Source organism: Theropithecus gelada, chromosome 5, assembly GCF_003255815.1.
Source record: "Theropithecus gelada isolate Dixy chromosome 5, Tgel_1.0, whole genome shotgun sequence".
Classification (NCBI taxonomy): Eukaryota; Metazoa; Chordata; class Mammalia; order Primates; family Cercopithecidae; genus Theropithecus; species Theropithecus gelada.
The window spans coordinates 53,635,912-53,655,271 of record NC_037672.1 but is presented as its reverse complement, the minus strand read 5'-3'; the positions used below and the strand labels follow the sequence as shown (position 1 = coordinate 53,655,271).

General features: G+C 42.6%; 1 protein-coding gene and 2 non-coding genes across 3 annotated transcripts; 2 read left to right on the top strand and 1 right to left on the bottom strand.

Moving 5' to 3' along the window:
- The first annotated feature begins 675 nt into the window (after positions 1-675).
- Positions 676-784, top strand: LOC112625561. The gene has a single exon (XR_003119651.1). It is a non-coding gene; the product is annotated as a U6 spliceosomal RNA (small nuclear RNA).
- Positions 785-5,343: 4,559 nt separating this feature from the next.
- Positions 5,344-5,469, bottom strand: LOC112625630. Its single transcript, XR_003119711.1, has one exon. It is a non-coding gene; the product is annotated as a U6atac minor spliceosomal RNA (small nuclear RNA).
- A 12,359-nt stretch (positions 5,470-17,828) lies between these two features.
- Positions 17,829-18,402, top strand: LOC112624915 (cystatin-B-like). The gene has a single exon (XM_025386008.1). It carries the CDS (start codon positions 17,854-17,856, stop codon positions 18,145-18,147), a length of 294 nt encoding a protein of 97 aa, XP_025241793.1. The 5' UTR covers positions 17,829-17,853; the 3' UTR covers positions 18,148-18,402.
- The last annotated feature ends 958 nt before the right edge of the window (positions 18,403-19,360 follow it).

The following is a 19,360-nucleotide window of genomic DNA, read 5'->3' as shown; positions in this document are numbered from 1 at the left end:
AAGACCCTATAGACATTAAAAGGATAGTAACAAAACTATTCTCACAAATTTGATAACCTAGATGTAATGGACCAATTCCTTGAAAGACGCAATCTGCCAAAATTCACACACACAAATTAGACAATCTGTAAAGATCCAGGATTATTTTAAAAATTGAATCAATAATTAATAAACTTCCAAAACAGAAAGTCCCTAGCCCCAGAGAGAGTCACTGGCAAATTATATCAAATATTTAAAGAAGCAGCTGTACAAGTTCTTTTTTTTTTTTGAGACGGAGTCTCGCTCTGCCACCCAGGCTGGAGTGCCGTGGCATGATCTCGGCTCACTGCAAGCTCCGCCTCCTGGTTCACGCCATTCTCCTGCCTCAGCCTCCCAAGTAGCTGGGACTACAGGCACCCGCCACCACGCCTGGCTAATTTTTTGTATTTTTAGTAGAGACGGGGTTTCACTGTGTTAGCCAGGATGGTCTCGATCTCCTGACCTCATGATCCACCCATGTCAGCCTCCCAAAGTGCTGGGATTACAGGTGTGAGCTACCACGCCAGGCCACAAGTTCTTTATAATGTCTTTTAGGAGACAGAAATAGAGGGAATACTTCCTAACTCCCTAGCTACTCAAGGACCAGGGAGGACCATTGTGGGCTTCACCTGGGAGCTGGTTAGAAATGCAGTGTCTGTGCTTGCTTTGAGAGCACATACACTAAAATTGGAACAATTCAGAGAAGATGAGCATGCCCCCCCTACACAAAGGCAATACACAAATTTGTGAAGTGTTCCATATCTAATAAAAACACATTTTTAAAACATGCAGAATCTTGCGCCTCAGTATAGGCCTACACTCAAAACCTGCAAGTTCGTCAAGATCCACAAGTCATTCATATGTACGTTAAGTATTAAGAAGTACTGGTCCTCAAACTATCTGCATACTGGAGTCTCCAGTATGAATCAGAAGAAATTCTGATTTAATTGGTATGAGTGTGGCCTGGGCTTTGGGATTTTTAAAAGCTCCCCCAGGCAATTTTAAAATTCAGCAAAATCTAAAGAGAGGTCTTAGAAGCCAAGATCACAGAATGAATATCGGTGAAGTATCATTTTGCTTACCTCAAAGGGCCTTATCAATGGCAGTATTCCATGGGCTGCCATCTAATCTGCTACTAATGGATAAAATCTCATAATGTCCCCCGTCAACTTTCCACCAAAAAATTTGAGAGTCTAGGCTTTATGTGATGACTCACATCTGTAATCCCATCACCTTGGGAGGCCAAGGCAGGGGAAGTGCTTGAGGCCAGGAGCTCAAGACCTACCAGTGCAACACAGGAGCACCCCATCTCTACAACTATATATATATATATAAATTAGCTGGGCATGGTAGTGTTGTAGGACTTTCTTCTTAGGGTCCTTGCACACAACCAGTAAAGATTAGGCTTGCAGACATTTTGAAGGGTGAGAAAAACGGAATTTATTGGGTGAAAAGGAAAAAGGGGAAACAGGGACTGAAAACAAAGTGAGAGTCCTACTAGCTGGTCTCTCGCCTCACAGATTGAATCACAGGTTACCACCCTAGAACAGGAGAGAGTCCAGGCTCCTCCCCACTGCAAAGGGCTCAAACTTCCACCTCATTCTCCCAGTGTACAGGCTGGTCAGAGGTTGTCCGGGGACCCCTTTATACTTGGTTGTCTCAGTAGTACACACCTGTAATCCTAGCTACTCAGGACGCTGAGGCAGGAGGATCACTGGAGCCCAGGAGTTGGAGGTTACAGTGAGCCTTGATCACACCACTGCACTCCAGCCAGGCCAACAGAGAGGGACCCTGTCTCTAAAAATAGTAAATAAATAATAAAATAAATTCGAGAGATTATATTTTTAGAAATATTTGTTTCAATAGTTTACTAGCATAGAATTCTGTACTTTACCTTTTCTCTTTCCCTTCCACCTAAATTCTTTGCACTAATAGGGTAGGTTTCCATTTAAATAGATGTAAATTAATTAATTAAAAATGTTTTATTTAGCCTGCTATTAAGTCACAAATTATACTTTAATGAAACTAGTGTTCAGCAAAATGCCAGTTTAATGGGGTTCCAACTTAAAACCAATAAAACATTGAGGGTAATTCAAGAGATTGTATTGCAAATTACTCAGGAACTGGAGAGGTGAGAAGAGAGCGGGGGATGGAATTGAGGAGGAGGCGAAAAGATGAAAGAACCAAGGGAAAGACCAGAGAAAGGAATACTCCCCTGTTCTTTTTGGTTTTGTAAACTGCTAATGACAAGTGGATTCTAGTAGCTGAATTCAATGATCCAGGGCCCCAACAACCTGACAGTCACGGCTGGTTTCCATAGTTAACAAAATGTAGAACTGTTTATTCAAAGGGGTTTAATTAGAATGTTCGAATATTGGAGCTTAAATATAACTTGAGAGGTTTGCCTAAAAATCTTAGGCCAGGTGCGGTGGCTCATGCCTGTAATCCCGGCACTTTGGGAGGCCGAGGCAGGTGGGTCACCTGCTAGTTCGAGACTAGCCTGGCCAAAATGACGAAACCCTGTCTCTACTAAAAATACAAAAATTAGTTGGGCGTGGTGGCAGGCACCTGTAATCCCAGCTGCTTGGGAAGCTGAGGCAGGAGAATCGCTTGAACCCAGGAGGCAGAGGGTGCAGTGAGCCAAGATCATACCATTGCACTCCAGCCTGGGTGACAAGAGCAAAACTCTGTTTCCAAAAAAAAAAAAAAAAGAAACTTAAACTCATGTTTAAGACTTTTCTTAAACATGAGAAGGCAAAGGGGCAACTAAATTTTTCTGATATTATCGGAGCAAAATTATTCCAGTGGCACAAGATTTTTTTTTTTTTTTTTTTACAGATTACCCTCAGATACTTACTCTCTACTTTTGTACCAGAAAAACTTAAAGTCACCACTGGACCAAAGGTATGTCAGTTCCAAACTTGAAAAGAAAAGGTAACTCTCTAAATACAATTATTCCTTTTTAATCACTTTGCAAATTTTCTCTTTCCTCTTCTGTTTCTCTAGTTCTTTTCTTCAAGTAGAAAATGATTTTGTTTGCTTTGCAAAGACCTACACACCTCAGCTGTAAAGAATTCAAGCTGAACGGGCTTCGTGGCTCATGCCTGTAATACCAGCACTTTGGGAGGCCGAGGCGGGCAGATCACAGGGTCAAGAGATCGAGAATATCCCGGCCAACATGGTGAAACCCCGTCTCTACTAAAAATACAAAAGGCATGGTGACAGGCGCCTGTAGTTCCAGCTACTCGGGAGGCTGAGGCAGGATAGTCGCTTGAACCTGGGAGGCGCAGGTTGCAACGAGCTGAGATCACGCCACTGCACTCCATCCTGGCAACAGAGCAAGACTCCATCTCAAACAAACAAACAAAAAGAATTCAAGCCAGGCAGTTGTCTGCTGCAGAACATATAATATTGATGATATATATTTAGTGTGCCATTTGGACATGGAGAATAACTTTGCTATAGATATTCAATATAACCAAGAGCATAGGCATAAAATACTCACTCACAGTCGCCAGTAGTTCCAAGTGTACGCACAAGTTTTGCACATCTTCAGCGTATTTTAGATCCTAGATCAGTTAGCCTTACTTGGTAATGCAAGAAAGCTTCATTTTATTTTGTTTGTTCTGTTGCCTTAAAATAAAGGGAGATAGTTGACAGTGTTTTAAAGGAATAAGAAGAGTGGTTGCTTTTGGCAGAAGGGAATTTGTCATTCTCTCCATCAGAGAAGGATTAATTGTACTGTTTTGGAGACAGTGGGGATTAGGATGGGAATATTTGAATTTCATTATTAGAGTAGGTGGGTGCTGCATAAAAATATACTTGAACCTAAAGTCCTATGCTGCCAAAATATTTGCCAGTTAAGTGCAAAATATATTTGCAAATCCCACAAAACAGGAAGACCAGAGTGTCTTGAACAATGTTGCTCAGTGTCTTGAGAGTACTGCCAATTCTTATTCTTGGCTTTGTTTTCTGAAAGCTGCTTCCTCTTTGGCCAGGAGCTGTTCACCTTTTCCTGAAGCACGTCTACCAACAGGGGCACACTAGGAAATCTCTGATGAATTCCTGTAGTTTTATTTCCTTCAAATTCCACTGGCAGAGAACTTGACAGTGTGGTGAAATCACTAAAGATGTTAGTACTTGGGCTTTTCCCTACAAAATTATTGAAAAGTCTTCCAAACACACCAGCAGATTCCTCTTCCAAGTCTCAGGACAATCTTAATCTTAAAATGCATAAGCATTAAACCCCTAAGATATGTGTTCCAATTATGCTTTGAATTATGTTTTGAAAGTTGTTTTCTCTGAAAAAGTATGGATCTAAACTTTTCTTTTCACACTACCTTTCCATATACACAGAGACTCCAACTAACTTGGCATTAAAAATAAAAACTATAATATAAATGACCCATAGATGTACACTTTATTCTGAAAACTTACCATTCTGTTCCACTTTCATGAAGTTACTCTTACCCTTTGTATGTCCCATCAGTTCTTCCTTTAAAATGTTTGAGGAATTTGTCTCTCTCCATAACCTCTAACCTTACTTTATCTTAGCCCTTTATCATTTTATCTTTTTTTTATTTATTTTTTTTGAGACAGAGTCTCACTCTGTTGCCCAGGCTGGAGTGCAGTGGCACAATCTTGGCTCACTGCAACCTCTGCCTCCTGGATTCACGCCGTTCTCCTGCCTCAGCCTCCCGAGTAGCTGGGACTACAGGTGCACACCACCATGCCTGGCTAATTTTTGTATTTTAAGTAGAGATGGGGTTTCTCCATGTTGGCCAGGATGGTGTCGATCTCTTGACCTCATGATCCACCCGCCTCAGCCTCCCAAAGTGCTGAAATTACAGGAGTGAGCCACCGCACCCAGCCACCCTTTATCATTTTATATCTGGGCTGTCTTCCAAGCTAGTCTATGCCAACAATACTTTATTCTCTAATCCAACCTAAACTGTCCTGTACCCTGTCTCCAGTATAATCTTTATTCCAGAACTATCAAACTCTTTCTTCATATTGTTGCCTGTTGAAAATCTGCTAGTTCTTCTCCCAACTGAAAGAATCATGTCCTGGCCAGGTGCGGTGACCTGTAATCCCAGCATTTTGGGAGGCCAAGGTGAGAGCTTTGCTTGAAGCCAGGAGTTCAGCACCAGCCTGGGCAAAAGAGCAAGCCCCTGTCTTAAAAAAATAAATGAATCAAGTCCAAAGTACTGACCCTTGGAAGCACGGCCACCACATCCTGATGCTACACAGCCTTTCTCCACTCTTCTCCTTTTTTTTTTTTTTTGTTTTAAATTTTTTTGTAGTTGTTTCATTACAACAAAATAATAAAAATGATAGTTGGATGCCATGAAGTGGGTGGCAATGCCTTAACTGTAAGCTTGTTGTCAGGCCCGAGGGTCTCTTCCATCCTTGTTAAGAGAAGTGTTAACCTTCTCTCCTTTCGTACAGTACTCCCCACTCTTCTTTTCTAAGACACTTAGGCATCTCCCAATCATGCCTCTTATTTTCTCACTTCCATCCTTTGTTCACACTCTTGCTACTTGTGCTCTTCCCCGTTGTCATATTTTTAAAACCAATGTATTAATTTTCATACCTAGATCCAGGCCCACCTTCTCCATAAAGCCTTGCTTCACTACCACTCTAGCCCACAGTGGTCTCATCTTCCTTTGAGCTCTTAATATTTATTCTTGAAACAATGAACCCAATAATCCTATAGACAGGTTTTTTTGTATAAACATAGAAATTGACCCTGCTGGTCTTAAAGTTTAAGACTTCTATTTGTTTTATCTGAGTTCTTTCCTCAGGAAAGAACCCCCAGGCCTCTCAAAAAGTATCAAAGAACTGAAACTCACCAGACCGTCACATCCAGACAATGAGACACCAGACCCCTTATTCATCAGGATTGCTTCCTTAGGCCTCCCCAGTTCCTATTTTCCTACACATTGTTGCATTTCTTCTCTGCTATATAAACCCCTAATTTTAGCTGGTCAGGGAGAAGGATTTGAGACTGAGCCTGTATCTCCTCAGCTGCAGCACCCAATTAAAGCCTTCTTCCTTAGCAATACTTGTCTCAGTGATTGGCTTTCTGTGTGGTGAGCAGCAGGACCCTAGACCAAATCCCTGGTGTTTTGGTAACATTCTCACTTCTATTCATTTAGCAGCTTATCATTTAATGACTCTTTACTATCTCCAAAACCATTTCATTTTAGAAATGTTTACATCTTATTCTCACAACTATTATACATCATGATCTCTTCCATTCATTGAACAAATATATACTGGATTTACTGAGTGCCAGGTACAATGGTAGGTATAGGAGAAAGTTCCTGTTTTCTCATTAAACTGCAGTTCACAAAGCAGTGTTTTGTTGTTGTTGTTTGAGACAGAGTTACACTCTGTCACCCAGACTGGAGTGCAGTGACACAGTTTCAACTCACCGCAACCTCTGCCTCCTGGGCTCAGGTGATTCTCCTGCCTCAGCCTCCCAAGTAGCTGTAACTACAGGCATGCACCACCACACGCAGCTAATTTGTATATTTTCAGTAGAGACGGGGTTTCGCCATGTTGGCCAGGCTGGTCTCCAACTCCTGACCTCAGGTGATCCACCCACTTTGGCCTCCCAAAGTGCTGGGATTACACGTGTGAGTCACTGCGCCCAGTCTCAAAGCAGTGCATTTTTATGCATAACAAGTATTTACTTTATGCATAACAAGTATTTACTGCTTTACTTGAGACCCCTGCCACACTCTTCATAATCCAATGGAGAAATCTCTAAAACATTAAAGAATATTAAAGGACTAGAAAGATGAGCTTTTATTAACTTTTTCTGGGCTTTTAACACTACAGAGTTACCAGCTATTACATGAGTTCAATTGGACTTCCTACTTACTGATTTTTTTAAAATCACATTTTAACATTATCATCAGAGGCAGAATCTGTAAAGTGGTATAATATGGTTTCCTATGAAGTGGCATACACAGGTCTACATCCTAGTCTCCTTCTTTTTAACTGAAATCTTAGTGACATGAAACTGTGGACAACTGGAAAAAAAGTCTTTCTGTGCGAGGACAAGAAATCTGCTATTGGGTGATGAGATATATTAATTTTGAGCTTTTTTGATCTCCTCGAGGGATATTTTTCTTTTTCTTCTCTTGAGACAGTGTCTTGCTGTGTCACCCAGAGCTTGAGTGCAGTGGCATAATCTCAGCTCACTGCAGCCTTGCATTCCTGGATTCAAGCAGTCCTGCCTCAGCCTCCCTAGTGGAGAATATAGGCATGCCCTGGTATACCTGGCTAATTTTTTTACTTTTAGTAGAGACGAGGTCTCACTATGTTATGTGGGCTAGTCTCGAACTTCTAAGCTCAAACAATCCTCCCACCTGAGCCTCCTAGAGTGCTGGAATTACAGGCATAGCCACTGCACCCAACCTCATTTTGTTTTTTTTCAATAACTCTGTCAGGGCACAATGAAGGATATTTTTGTTGGCTGAAAAGTCTATTCAAATGTTTATGTGGATTTTAGAAATTAATATTTGATAATTAAAGTTGTAAATTGAAGACTACTTTTTCTTAGGGCTGTAAATTCAGTGTACAAATATGATTGCTCTATCAGTAAGTGTAGCAAATTTCAGTATTCACTTCCAAGGTATCTCTCAATAATGGTTTGGTCTAATTTATAATCTTAGTTCATTAAACATTTCCAAATACTTTAAACTGTACTTGGAAGTTTAAAACATCCAGTTCTTTAGAGTGTCATTGGGATTGCCCTAGACCACCTCTATGTTCAGAGATTCACTGAAACAATTTACATAATTCAGTATATATAACCATTCTACTCACAGCTAAGATTTATTATTATTATAACAACGTTGCAAGGATACACAGCTGGATGATAGAGATGGGATTTCACCATGTTGACCAGGCTGGTCTCGTACTCCTGACCTCAGGTGATCTACCTGCCTCAGCCTCTCAAAGTGCTGGGATTACAGGCGTGAGCCACCACTCAGGGAAAGCTATAGAGAGAGTCTGGAGAAATCTATGGGCAAGCTTCCTCAAGCTCTCTCCTTCCCATGAAGGGTCACACAAGGCACATACTTCCCCCAGCAATGAAAATGCAACATGTGTGCAATACTTTGGCCCGGGGAACTCCACTAGAGACTTAGGGCCCAAGGTTTTTAGGAGGGCTGGTCATGTAGATACACTCTGAAACCGAAATTTCAGAGTCTCGGAAGGAAAGAAAGCAAGTGTGTGATCCATCCCTATCAGTTAACTGATAACTGGGGACACTGTGAAGCAACTTCCAGATGCTCCCTAAGAATCAAACTCAAAAGCAGGCCTTTCTAAGGATAGCAGCCTCAAACAGATCTGCTCTGTTAACTTTTTTCTGCATACAAGGTACTTCCATTTTCTAATTTAAAAAACTAAACTTTCCCAAGTGCTCAAGCAACCCAGACAAAGCAAATAAATTGAAATCATAAACATGGCCAACCTTACTTATTTTAAGTACGTCAAACTTGTAGTATTGCAACTTTAAATCAAAAGCCTAAATTACTTATTTAATTATAACATTTGAAATTGAACTGACAAAATTGGTCTTAACCTGGGAGGCGGAGATTACAGTGAGGCGAGATCATACCTCTGCACTCCAGCCTGGGTGACAGAGTGAGACTGTCTCAAAAAAACAAAACAAAACAGTTCATACCTTGGCCAGGTGCACTGGCTTAAGCCTATAATCTCAGCACTTTGGGAGGCTGAGGCAGTCAGATCACTTGAGGTCAGTTCAACACCAGACTGGCCAACATGGCAAAACCCTGTCTCTACCAAAAATACAAAAATTAGCCGAGTGTCGTGGCACGCACCTGCAATTCCAGCTACTTGGGAGACTGAGGCACAAGAATCACTTGAACCTGGGAGGCAGAGGTTGCAGTGAGCAGAGATCGCACCACTGCGCTCCAGCCTGGGCGACAGAGTGAGACTCCATCTCAAAAACAAACAAACAAACAAAAAACAAAACAACAACAACAAAAAAACAAAATAAATAAAAACAAAATCCAGGCCAGGCGTGGTGGCTCATGCCTGTAATCCCAGCACTTTGAGAGGCTGAGGCAGGTAGACCACCTGAGGTCAGGAGTTCAAGACCAGCCTGGCCAACATGGTGAAATCTCATCTCTACTAAAATACAAAAATTAGCCGGGCGTGGTGGTGAGCACCTGTAATCCCAGCTACTCAGCAGGCAGAAGAATTGCTTGAATCTGGGAGCTGGAGGTTGCAGTGAGCTGAGGTCATGCCACTGCACTCCAGCGTGGGTGAGAGCGAGACTCCGTTTCTAAAAAAAAAACACAAAACAAAAACAAAAAACAAAGTTCATACCTCTTTCTATAAGTAAAAAATAAACATTTTAAGTGAAAGAAAATATTTTTTTCAGTTTAATTGGCAGGGGTTGTGTTGGTGGTAGCAATGTTATGTAAAATAATAAGTGATGATAAGTTTTAGATTCAAGCTACATGGTAGTAGCAATATACTATGCTCTTCCTTTGCCAAAGATAACCGAAAGATAAAATAAATAAACAGAGTCCTCTCTGCTATTCACCATTTTCCCCAGTTGCCAGTTATTTTTGACTCAGTTATTTTTGACTGAATACGTTTTTTGCTTTTGTACCCTAGTGGTAGATCCTTCTTTGAATACATCTTTTTCTTTCTTTTTTTTTTTTTTGAGACAGAGTCTCGCTCTGTCGCCCAAGCTGGAGTGCAGTGGCCGGATCTCAGCTCACTGCAAGCTCCGCCTCCCGGGTTTACACCATTCTCCTGCCTCAGCCTCCCGAGTAGCTGGGACTACAGGCGCCCACCACCACGCCCGGCTGAATGCATCTTAAAGATGTGTCTTATAAAACAAAACAAAACAACCTAAGCATCCTGTATAAGACTATTACCTTGTGGGTATTTCTACAGGTGTAGAATCCTAATGCACATATAAGTTGGTAATAAAATGTGTTTTGATTGAATTAGATACAATTAGGTTAAAGGTGTAAGTAATGTAAGTAATCCTACACACACACACACATACGTATATACGTTTAAGACAGTGCCTCTCTATGTTGTCTAAGTGGGACTGGAACTCCTGGGCTCAAGCAAACTTCCTGCCTCAGCCTCCAGTGGCTGGGACTGCAGGCAGGCACTACTGTGCCTGGCAATAAGGCAATATTTTGTGTTCATTGAAGGGGAATAAAATAAATTGTAAAATCTATTTGTAGTTTATTTTGAAATGCTCTCCCCAGAAGCCTTACCTTCTCCTTATTTTCTTGAGATGCTATTTACATTCATCCCATTCAGTGAGGATGAAGGATGTTCTAAAGCAAAAGGAATGGTAGAAATAAGCCCCATATGGTTAAAAGTGTGCTGGAAGCTGTAAATACATACTTTTTTTTTAGAGATGGGATCTTGCTCTGTTGCCCAGGCTGGAGTGCAGTGGTACAATCATAGCTCACTGCAGCCTCAAACTCAGCCTCCTGAGTACCTGGGAATATAGGCACTTGCCACCATAACTGGCTAATATTTTATAGAGACAGTCTTGCTTTGTTGCCCACATAGGTCTCGAACTCCTAGCTTCTTCCCAAAATGCTGGAAGGACAGGCATAAGCCACCATACCTGGTCCATACATACATTTTTTTTCAAGGAATAACAGAAGCCAGAGTTGATTTTATTTGCATTTGTTCAGAAGAGGTGCAGATGCAGTGTTCTGCCCCTGTATTCCCAGCTACTCAGGAGGATGAGGTGAGACGATTTCTCGGGGCCAGGATCTCCAGGCTGTAGTGCCCTGTGACTGCACCAGGGATTGGCCACTGCACTCTAGCCTGGGCAACACAGAGAGACCTGGTCCCTAAAAAAATAAAATAAATAAAATAAAATATAAAAGAAGAAGAAGAGAGAGTAGTGTGGCTAATTAAGGAGAGAATGTGCTAAACGGGACTTAACAAAAGCCATTTTCATTGTGTATTTTTAAAATTATTTTATTTTAGATTTGGGGTTGCATGTGCTTGTTTGTTACATGAGTAGATTGCACTCTGGTGGGGACTGAGCTTCTAGTGTACCCAGTGTCCAAATAGTGAACATTGTACCTGATAGGTAATTGTTCAACCCCTGCCCCCCCCCCACTTTTGGAGACCCCAGTGTCTGTTATTTCCATCTTTATGATCGTCATCATGTTATCGTTTTAATTTTCTTTTTGAGATGGAGTCTCACTCTGTTGTCCAGGCTGGAGTGCAATAGTGTGATCTCGGCTCACTGCAACCTCCGCCTCCTAGGTTCAAGCGATTCTTCTGCCTCAGACACCCAAGTAGGTGCGACTACAGGAGTACACCACCACGCCTGGGTAATTTTTTTGTATTTTAAGTAGAGACGGGGTTTCACCATGTTAGCTAGCATGGGCTCGATCTCCTGACCACGTGCTCTGTCCGTCTTGGCCTCCTAAAGTGCTGGGATTACAGGCGTGAGCCAATGTGCCCAGCCGCGAACTCTTTACTTTCAAATGACTGAGATACTTTAGGGAAAACAGTAATTCTCTTAACTTGAAAATACAGTCAAACTGGTACTGTACTAAAGGGAAAAATGGGATAAGCAATAAATATAACTAGAGATGTGGGCCAGAGGGGGAAGTCTTTCTCAATCCTCTCTTCCAGATAAAATCAAGTTTGGCCATTTTTCTCTTACCTGATTGCAAGTCAAAAGCATTTTGAGTGATTTATGAGAATTAGAGCTTTTGGTGCACAGCTCGTTCATTCTTAAATTGCCCATGCTTATATAGTGTAGGAGAAAGTGTGAGCCTATGTCCCAATTTACACATATTGCCCCCAAATAATTATTAGTAGTGTCCTCTTCCTCTCTCAAAGGTATGATTGCCCTAGCTTTAGGCGAAAACCAAAAGGAATAATTTTCTGGACTCCAGCGCCCTCTTGTGATTAAAATTTCACATTCTGATACTGCTTATTCTGAGGTGAGAAACTACCAAAAAATACGAACATCCCAAAGTGGATCATCTAATAACTTTCCCCAGAAGATCTCAGCTTTGAATTTCATGTCATTACACTTTAACACTGACTACCTCTGCATGGTTGCTGCCATCTTCAGATTTCAGAACCATCTCCTGCATGTATCAGTAATTGTAGTTCCTGGTACTGTCACTCTCTGTGACACTACTGTCTTAATTCTTGGTGAATTCTGTATCTCCGAAAACGATCTCCCCAGCACTCTGGCCTCTGACTACTTTGAACTTCTCTCCTCCGGTGATCTTGTTCTCCACCCTCCCTTAGCTATGTACTTGCAGGTCATGCCATAGAATTTGTAAGCATAGTCTGTCTTTCCACCTAAACCCAACTCCGGCAAACCTTTGACCTTCCTCCACCAGGGCCTACAATCCATTAATTATGCCAGTATTTCACTGTGCCTCACCCCTCACTGCTTTCTTTGTCACCATACCTGCCGAAATTCCATGATCATTATAATTATATCCTTGCAAACGCCCTCAGCTCCTCTGCTCCCCTTTTGCTTTGTCACTTGCTTGGCAAACCACAAACCCTCATTAAATTCCTGTCCCCACCCCCGCTCTGTGCCTGTACCCCTGCAGTTGAACGTGGGTGGAGAAAAACACGTAAGAATAATAAATTATTTGATCTTATGTTTGAATTTTTAGTTTTTTTGAGACAGGGTTTCGCGCTGTGACCCAGGCTGGACAGTACAGTGGCAAGATCTTAGCCCACTTCAGTCTTTGAACTCCAGGGCCCAAATGACCCTCCCACCACAGCCTCCTGAGTAGCTGGGACTACCGATGAATGCCACTACACTCAGTTAATTTTTAAAAATTCTTTGTAGGGACAGGGTCTCACTGTATTGCCCAGGCTGGTCTCAAACTCCTGGGCTCAAGCAATCTTCCCGCTTTAGTCTTTCAAACTGTTGGGATTACTGGCCTGAACCACCAAGACCTGTAATTATCTGATTTTAAATTCATGATCAAGAATCTCAATGCCAGGACCCTCAGTAATGCCTGATAACTCATACTGTACTTCCCTAGCCCATTCACTCTTCTATTTCCTATTTCAACCCTGTCACATTTTCATCTTTCCCCTCCCATAGTCATTCTCAGATGATAACCTTATGTCCTACTTGACTGAGAAAATTGAAGTAAGCAAAAGAGAACTTCAGATTCTGTTCACTGTATCTGCCCACCCATTGGCATGCTCTGCCTTCTCTCCTATTACCCTACCCTAGAGGAACTGTCCATGTTACCAAGGCCTAAGGCAATGTCTCTACTTTGCATGAAGTCCCATCCCCTTTTTCCTAACTCAATAACGGCACTTTTCCCCTTTCTCTTCTATATCATTGCATGTGTGTGTGTATATATATATACACATATATATGTGTATATATATATATATTCCTCTCCACTGATGTATTTCCCCACAGTATAAATATACTATATTTCTTTTTCGTTTGTTTGTTTTGTTTTTGAGATGGAGTCTTGCTCTGTCGCCAGGCTGGATGGAGTGCAGTGGTGCGATCTAGGCTCACTGCAACCTCCACCTCCCAGGTTCAAGTGACTCCCCTGCCTCAGCCTCCCAAGTAGCTGGAACTATAGGCACATGCCACCACGCCCAGCTCATTTTTTGTATTTTAGTAGGAACGGGGTTTCACCATGTTGGCAAGGATGGTCTTGATCTCCTGACCTTGTGATCCACCTGCCTCAGCTTCCCAATGTGCTGGGATTACAGGCATGAGCCACCCAACCTAGCATCCTTTATTAATTTTTGGGGGGGGAGAATAGAGTCTCATTCTGTCACCCAGGTCAGAGTGCAGTGTTTCGATCATAGCTCACTGAAGCCTTGAACTCCTGGGCACAAGTGGTCCTCTCACCTCAGCCTCCTGAGTAGCTGGGACTACAGGTGCACACCACCATGCCTGGCTAATTTCTGTAGTTTTTGTAGAGACAAGGTCTTGCTGTGTTGCCCAGGCTGGTCTCAAACTCTTGGGCTCAAGCAGTCTACCCGCCTCAGCTTCCCAAAGTGCTGGGATTACCACCACTGGCCCACTGTTATTTATTTCCCCCATCCTTAAAAATATTCCTCTTGATTCTACATCTTCTTCCAACTACTGCTCTATCATTTTGTTCTCTTTTACAACAAAACTCTTCAAAAGATACTCACTTCTCCAGTCCCCCCTCCCCATTCTCTCTCAAATCCACTCCAATCAGAATGATGAGACATATGACAAATTGTTTTAAGCCTTTCAGTTTTAGAGTGGTTTGTTAGGTAGGGATAGATAACCAGAACAATATGCCAAAGAGAGTACAGGTCTCCCCTAGGAGGAGAGAGAATCTATATACTAAGAGAGTTGGGCCAGGTGTGGTGGCTCATGCCTGTAATTCCAGCACTTTGGGAGGCTGAGGCAGGAGGATCACTTGAGCCCAGGAGTTCAAGACCAGCCTAGGCAACAAAGGTCCCATCTCTACAGAAAAAAATTTTTTTTAACGATTCTCCCATCTGAGCCTCCAAGTAGCTGGGACCAGAGGTACATCCCACCACACTCAAATCTGTTTTTGTTAGTTAGTTCATTTGTTTTGTAGAGATTAGGTCTTGCTATGTTGCCTAGGTTGGTCTCAACTCCTGGGCTCAAGTGATTCTCCTGCCTTGGCCTCCCAAAGTGTTGGGATTACAGGCGAGAGCCACAATGCCTGGTCTACAAAAATTAAAAAAATTATTAGCCATGCACGGTGGTGCACACCTGTAGTCCCAGCTATATGGGAGGCTGAGGCAGGAGGATCACTTGAGCCCAGGACATTGAGGTTTCAGTGAGCCATGATTATGTCACTGCACTCCAGCCTGGGTGACAGAGTGAGATAGTCTTAAAAAACAATTTGGAAAAAAAAAAAGAGATAGTTGCATGATTTTGCCAGATATCAGAAAAGGACTGGGGAAGAACTGAGAGTGTAAATTATAAGGGTGTTGGACCAATGGGGATAAAGTATAATATTCAAGCCAAATTAATTGACCTGGGTGTACTCCCCCAAGATTTAGAATATAGAATGTTGGCTGGAGTACCGAGGATGGTTCTAACAGTCTGAAAAGGTTAGCCAATGAAAGCCTGGACTCAATGATAGTCTGGAGTTAATGAGATTGAAATGCCAAAAATTCCCTAACATATTACAGACAATGGGTTAGAAAATTCAGGGAAATAGAACTGGGTCCATTATGATCAATCTTCTCAGCCATTTACTAACTTGACTCTTCTGGGAAGATTCAAGAAACTCTCCTTTCACTAAGACATGAGGAAATGCACTAGTGAGCCAGGGACTAGCATCCTCAAGGAGCACTATAGGTCAGAGGTGTTGCTGGACAAGGCTGCAGTGAAAATGTGTGCTTTCATTTCAGCGGGAATAATAGGGTCCTGGCATGTCAAAGGCCAGGTAGTAGCTTCACTGTTAGGGACAACATGGTGCCACTACCACAGTAAACCACAGAGATGGAATAGTAATCAAACTGCTTTGATCTGCTGAGCCCTCTGGCAAGGGCTAATGGATGATGGGGTCCTGAAAAATCATTAATTCACTGCTTCCTAAGATGCTGCTTGACATCTAGGCAGAAAAAAGTCTAGGTCCGTTAGGCAGAACCCTAACTTGAGTTGCCACACCGTGTATTGTACCTAATTCCCAGACCTGTGTCAGTTCAGAGACTGAAAGCTCCTCCATCCACCGAAGAATACCATGAATCTTCCTTCAAGCCAGTGTTTCTCTCAACCTTGGCCCCACTGACATTTTGGGCAGGGTATTTCTTTGTTATGGGCGCTAGCTTGTGCATTATGGATCTGAAAATGATGCTGACACTGACAAGAAGGGGACGACTATACTTCGGCATGACTGTTAAACCCACTTAGGCGTGACTGTTAAAGACTGTGCTGAAGGGAAATCCTCCCTGTGGACAGAACCTTGAGTGATATATCTGGTTGTTTACTTCATGGCTTAAGGCACAAAGATCTCTGATGACTTATGAGCCATGGCTAGTGGATTGGCTGGCTGGCTGCAGACTTGAAAAAAACTAATTGAAAAACTGGTGATTAGGTGGACTATGCATGGACCTTTTGGAATGGACACAGAGGGCGGGAATATTTGTGTGCCGCATATATATCCAGTAGATTGTATCACTATGGTGGAGGTTCTCAAAAATCAGATGATCAAGATGACCTATTTTGTGAATGTCAGTAAGCCTCTTTCTCCAGGTATCCCAGTGCTTGTTCAGTGGCTCCGTGTACAAACTGTGCCAGCATGGAAGGAAGTTACGTGTGAGCTAATAACATGGTTTTCCCTCACCAAGGCTGCTCTGACTATACCTACTGCTGAATGTCCCATTGACCAAAAGGTGAAGTCAATACTAAGCCACTGATAAGGCACTATTGTCCGGGGTTACCAGATGGCCACCTAGTATTAGCTGATTGTGTGAACTCTTCCCAACATAAAAGGAACAGCCCTTTATCTTCTCAGGAATAGCTACATGTTCTGGATAAAATTTTGCACTGTGGCCGAGCGCCGTGGTTCACACCTGTAATTTCAGCACTTTGGGAGGCCGAGGAGGGCGGATCACCTGAGGTCAGGAGTTCAAGACAAGCCTGGCCAACATGGTGAAACTCCCCTCTCTACTAAAAATACAAAAATCAGCTGGACGTGGCGGTGGTCACATGTAATCCCAGCTACTGGGGAGGCTGAGGCAGGAGAATCACTTGAACCCGGGAGGTGGAGGTTGCAGTGAGCCAAGATCATGCCACTGCACTCTAGCCTGGGTGACAGTGCAAGACTCTGTCTCAAAAAAAAAAATTTTTTTTTAATTTTACATTTTATTCCCTGCCTGCAGAGCTTCTACTAATACCACTATTATGAAGCTACAGAATGCCTTATCTGTTGCTTTAATATTGCATATAATATTGTCTGTGATCAAGGGCATATATTATGGTAAAAGCGGTCTCATATTCTCAAAATTCAGTATATACCTAGATCTTACAGAGCAGCTGGCTTGATAGAACAGTGAATTGGTCTAAGGCTCAATTGTAGTGTGAGCGGGGATACCCTGCAAAGTTGGGATGTTGTCCTACAGGAAGGGGAAGATACCTTAAACCAGCAGTCAATATTTGCCCATAACAAGATTGCACGGAGGCCAGGCATGGTGGCTCATGTCTGTAATCTCAGCACTTTGTGAGGCCAAGGCGGGCAGATCACTTGAGGTCAGGAGTTCAAGACAAGCCTGGCTAACATGGTGAAAACCTGTCTCTACTAAAATTACAAAAATTAGCCGGGTGTGGTGGTGCATGCCTATAGTCCCAGCTACTCGGGAGGCTGAGGTGGGAGAATTGCTTGAACCCGGTAGGTGGAGGTTGCAGTGAGCCAAGATCACACCACAGTACTCCAGCCTGGGCAACAGAGTGAGACCCCGCCTTAAAAAAAAAAAAAAAAAAAAAAAAAAGAATGCGTGTATGCATGGGACTAAGCCTGGTGGCTCACACCTGTAATCCTAGCACTCTGGGAAGCTGAGGCAGCAGGGTCTCTTGAAGCCAGTAGTTCAAGACCACCTTGGGCAGCATAGACTCAGACTCTAAAAATACAATATTAGCAGTGCACAGTAGCACCTTCCGGTAGTCCCAACTACTTAGGAGATTGAGGTGGAAGGATTGCGTGAGTCCAGGTGTTTGAGGCTGCAGTGAGCTATGATCACACCACTGCACTCCAGACTGAGTGACAGAGTAAGACTACGTTTCTAAAAGTTAAAAAAAGGCCGAGTCCCCTCGCCAAGTTCCCTCCGTCGATGTGCGGAGCGCCCTCCGCCGTGCAGCCGGCCACCGCCAAGACCCAGTACATCGCCGACCAGGTGAGGTCCCAGCTTGAAGAGAAAGAAAACAAGAAGTTCCCTGTATTTAAGGCCGTGTGGTTCAAGAGCCAAGTGGTGGCGGGAACAAACTACTTCATCAAGGTGCATGTTGGAGACGAGAACTTCGTACACCTGCGAGTGTTCAAATCTCTCCCTCACGAAAACAAGCCCTTGACCTTGTCTAACTACCAGACCAACAAAGCCAAGCACGACGAGCTGAGCTATTTCTGATCCTGACTTCGGACAGGACCCTTCAGCCAGAAGACTGATAATTAAAGTGATCCTCCATGGACCAGAGCATGCACTTGTGATCCTAAAATAAGCTTCATCTTTGGGCTGTGCCCTCGGAGTGGGAGGGGCGGGATTCAGCAGCTGCTCTTGCATTTCTCTTCCTAAATTTCATTGTGTTGATTTCTTTCCTTCCCAATCAGTGATCTTAATTACTTTCAAAATATTTTCAAAATAGATATATTTTTAAAATCCTTTAAAAAAAAAAAAAGGAACACATGAGTGTGAGAACCCAGGTGGAATGTTTCTGCTATCCACACTGGTTTCCCAGGTGTTTCTCTAGAACGCTAGACATGTTCCTGCCTCCGTTCCCTCTACCTGAAATACTTTCCTCCCAGATGGTCTCCTCATTCCCTCTCAGTCTTTCTTCAAATACTTGCTCAAATGTCAACCTCTTAACAAGGCCTACTCCAATTACTGTGTTTAAAATTGCAAAACCTTTCTTTGCCTTCCTGATTACTCCTTACTATGCATCTCTCTGTAATCCTCTCACCGTCTAACATACATTATTTATTTGTTTATTGTTTATTATTTGTCCTCCTCCCTCTAGAAAGTGAGCTTCGTAACAGCAGGGATTTCTATTTCATTCACTATTCTATCTCCAGTGACTAACACAGTGCTGGAAACATAGTAGGAACTCAATAAACATTTCTCTTGTTTTTTAATTAATTTTTTATTTCCCTAAGATTTGGGGAACAGGTAGTATTTGGTTACATGAGTAAGTTCTTTATGGTGATTTGTGAAGTTTTGGTGTACCCATCACCTGAGCAGTACACACTGAACCCAATTTGTAGTCTTTTATCCCTTACCCCCTTCCCACCCTTTCCCCCGAGTCCCCAAAGTCCACTGTGTCATCCTTATGCCTTTGCAACCTCATAGCTTCGCCCCTAATTATGAGTGAGAATGTACGAACATATAATGTTTGGTTTTCCATTCCTGACTTACTTAGAATAATAGTCTCCAATCCCAATAAACATATCTTGATTGACTTGAATGACTATCACGAAAGTTCTTAGAGAAGAGTAGACAGTATCTCTAGTCTGTTATCTTTACCTATGTCATGGGTTCGTTGGTAAACTTTTTCTGTAAAAGGCCAGATAGTGAATATTTTAGGCTTGTGGGCCATGCATTCTTTTTGCAATCACTCCACATTGGC

Bases quoted from the DNA above. Each gene is read 5' to 3' on its own strand.
- LOC112624915 (XM_025386008.1), top strand. From the start codon at position 17,854: ATGTGCGGAGCGCCCTCCGCCGTGCAGCCGGCCACCGCCAAGACCCAG.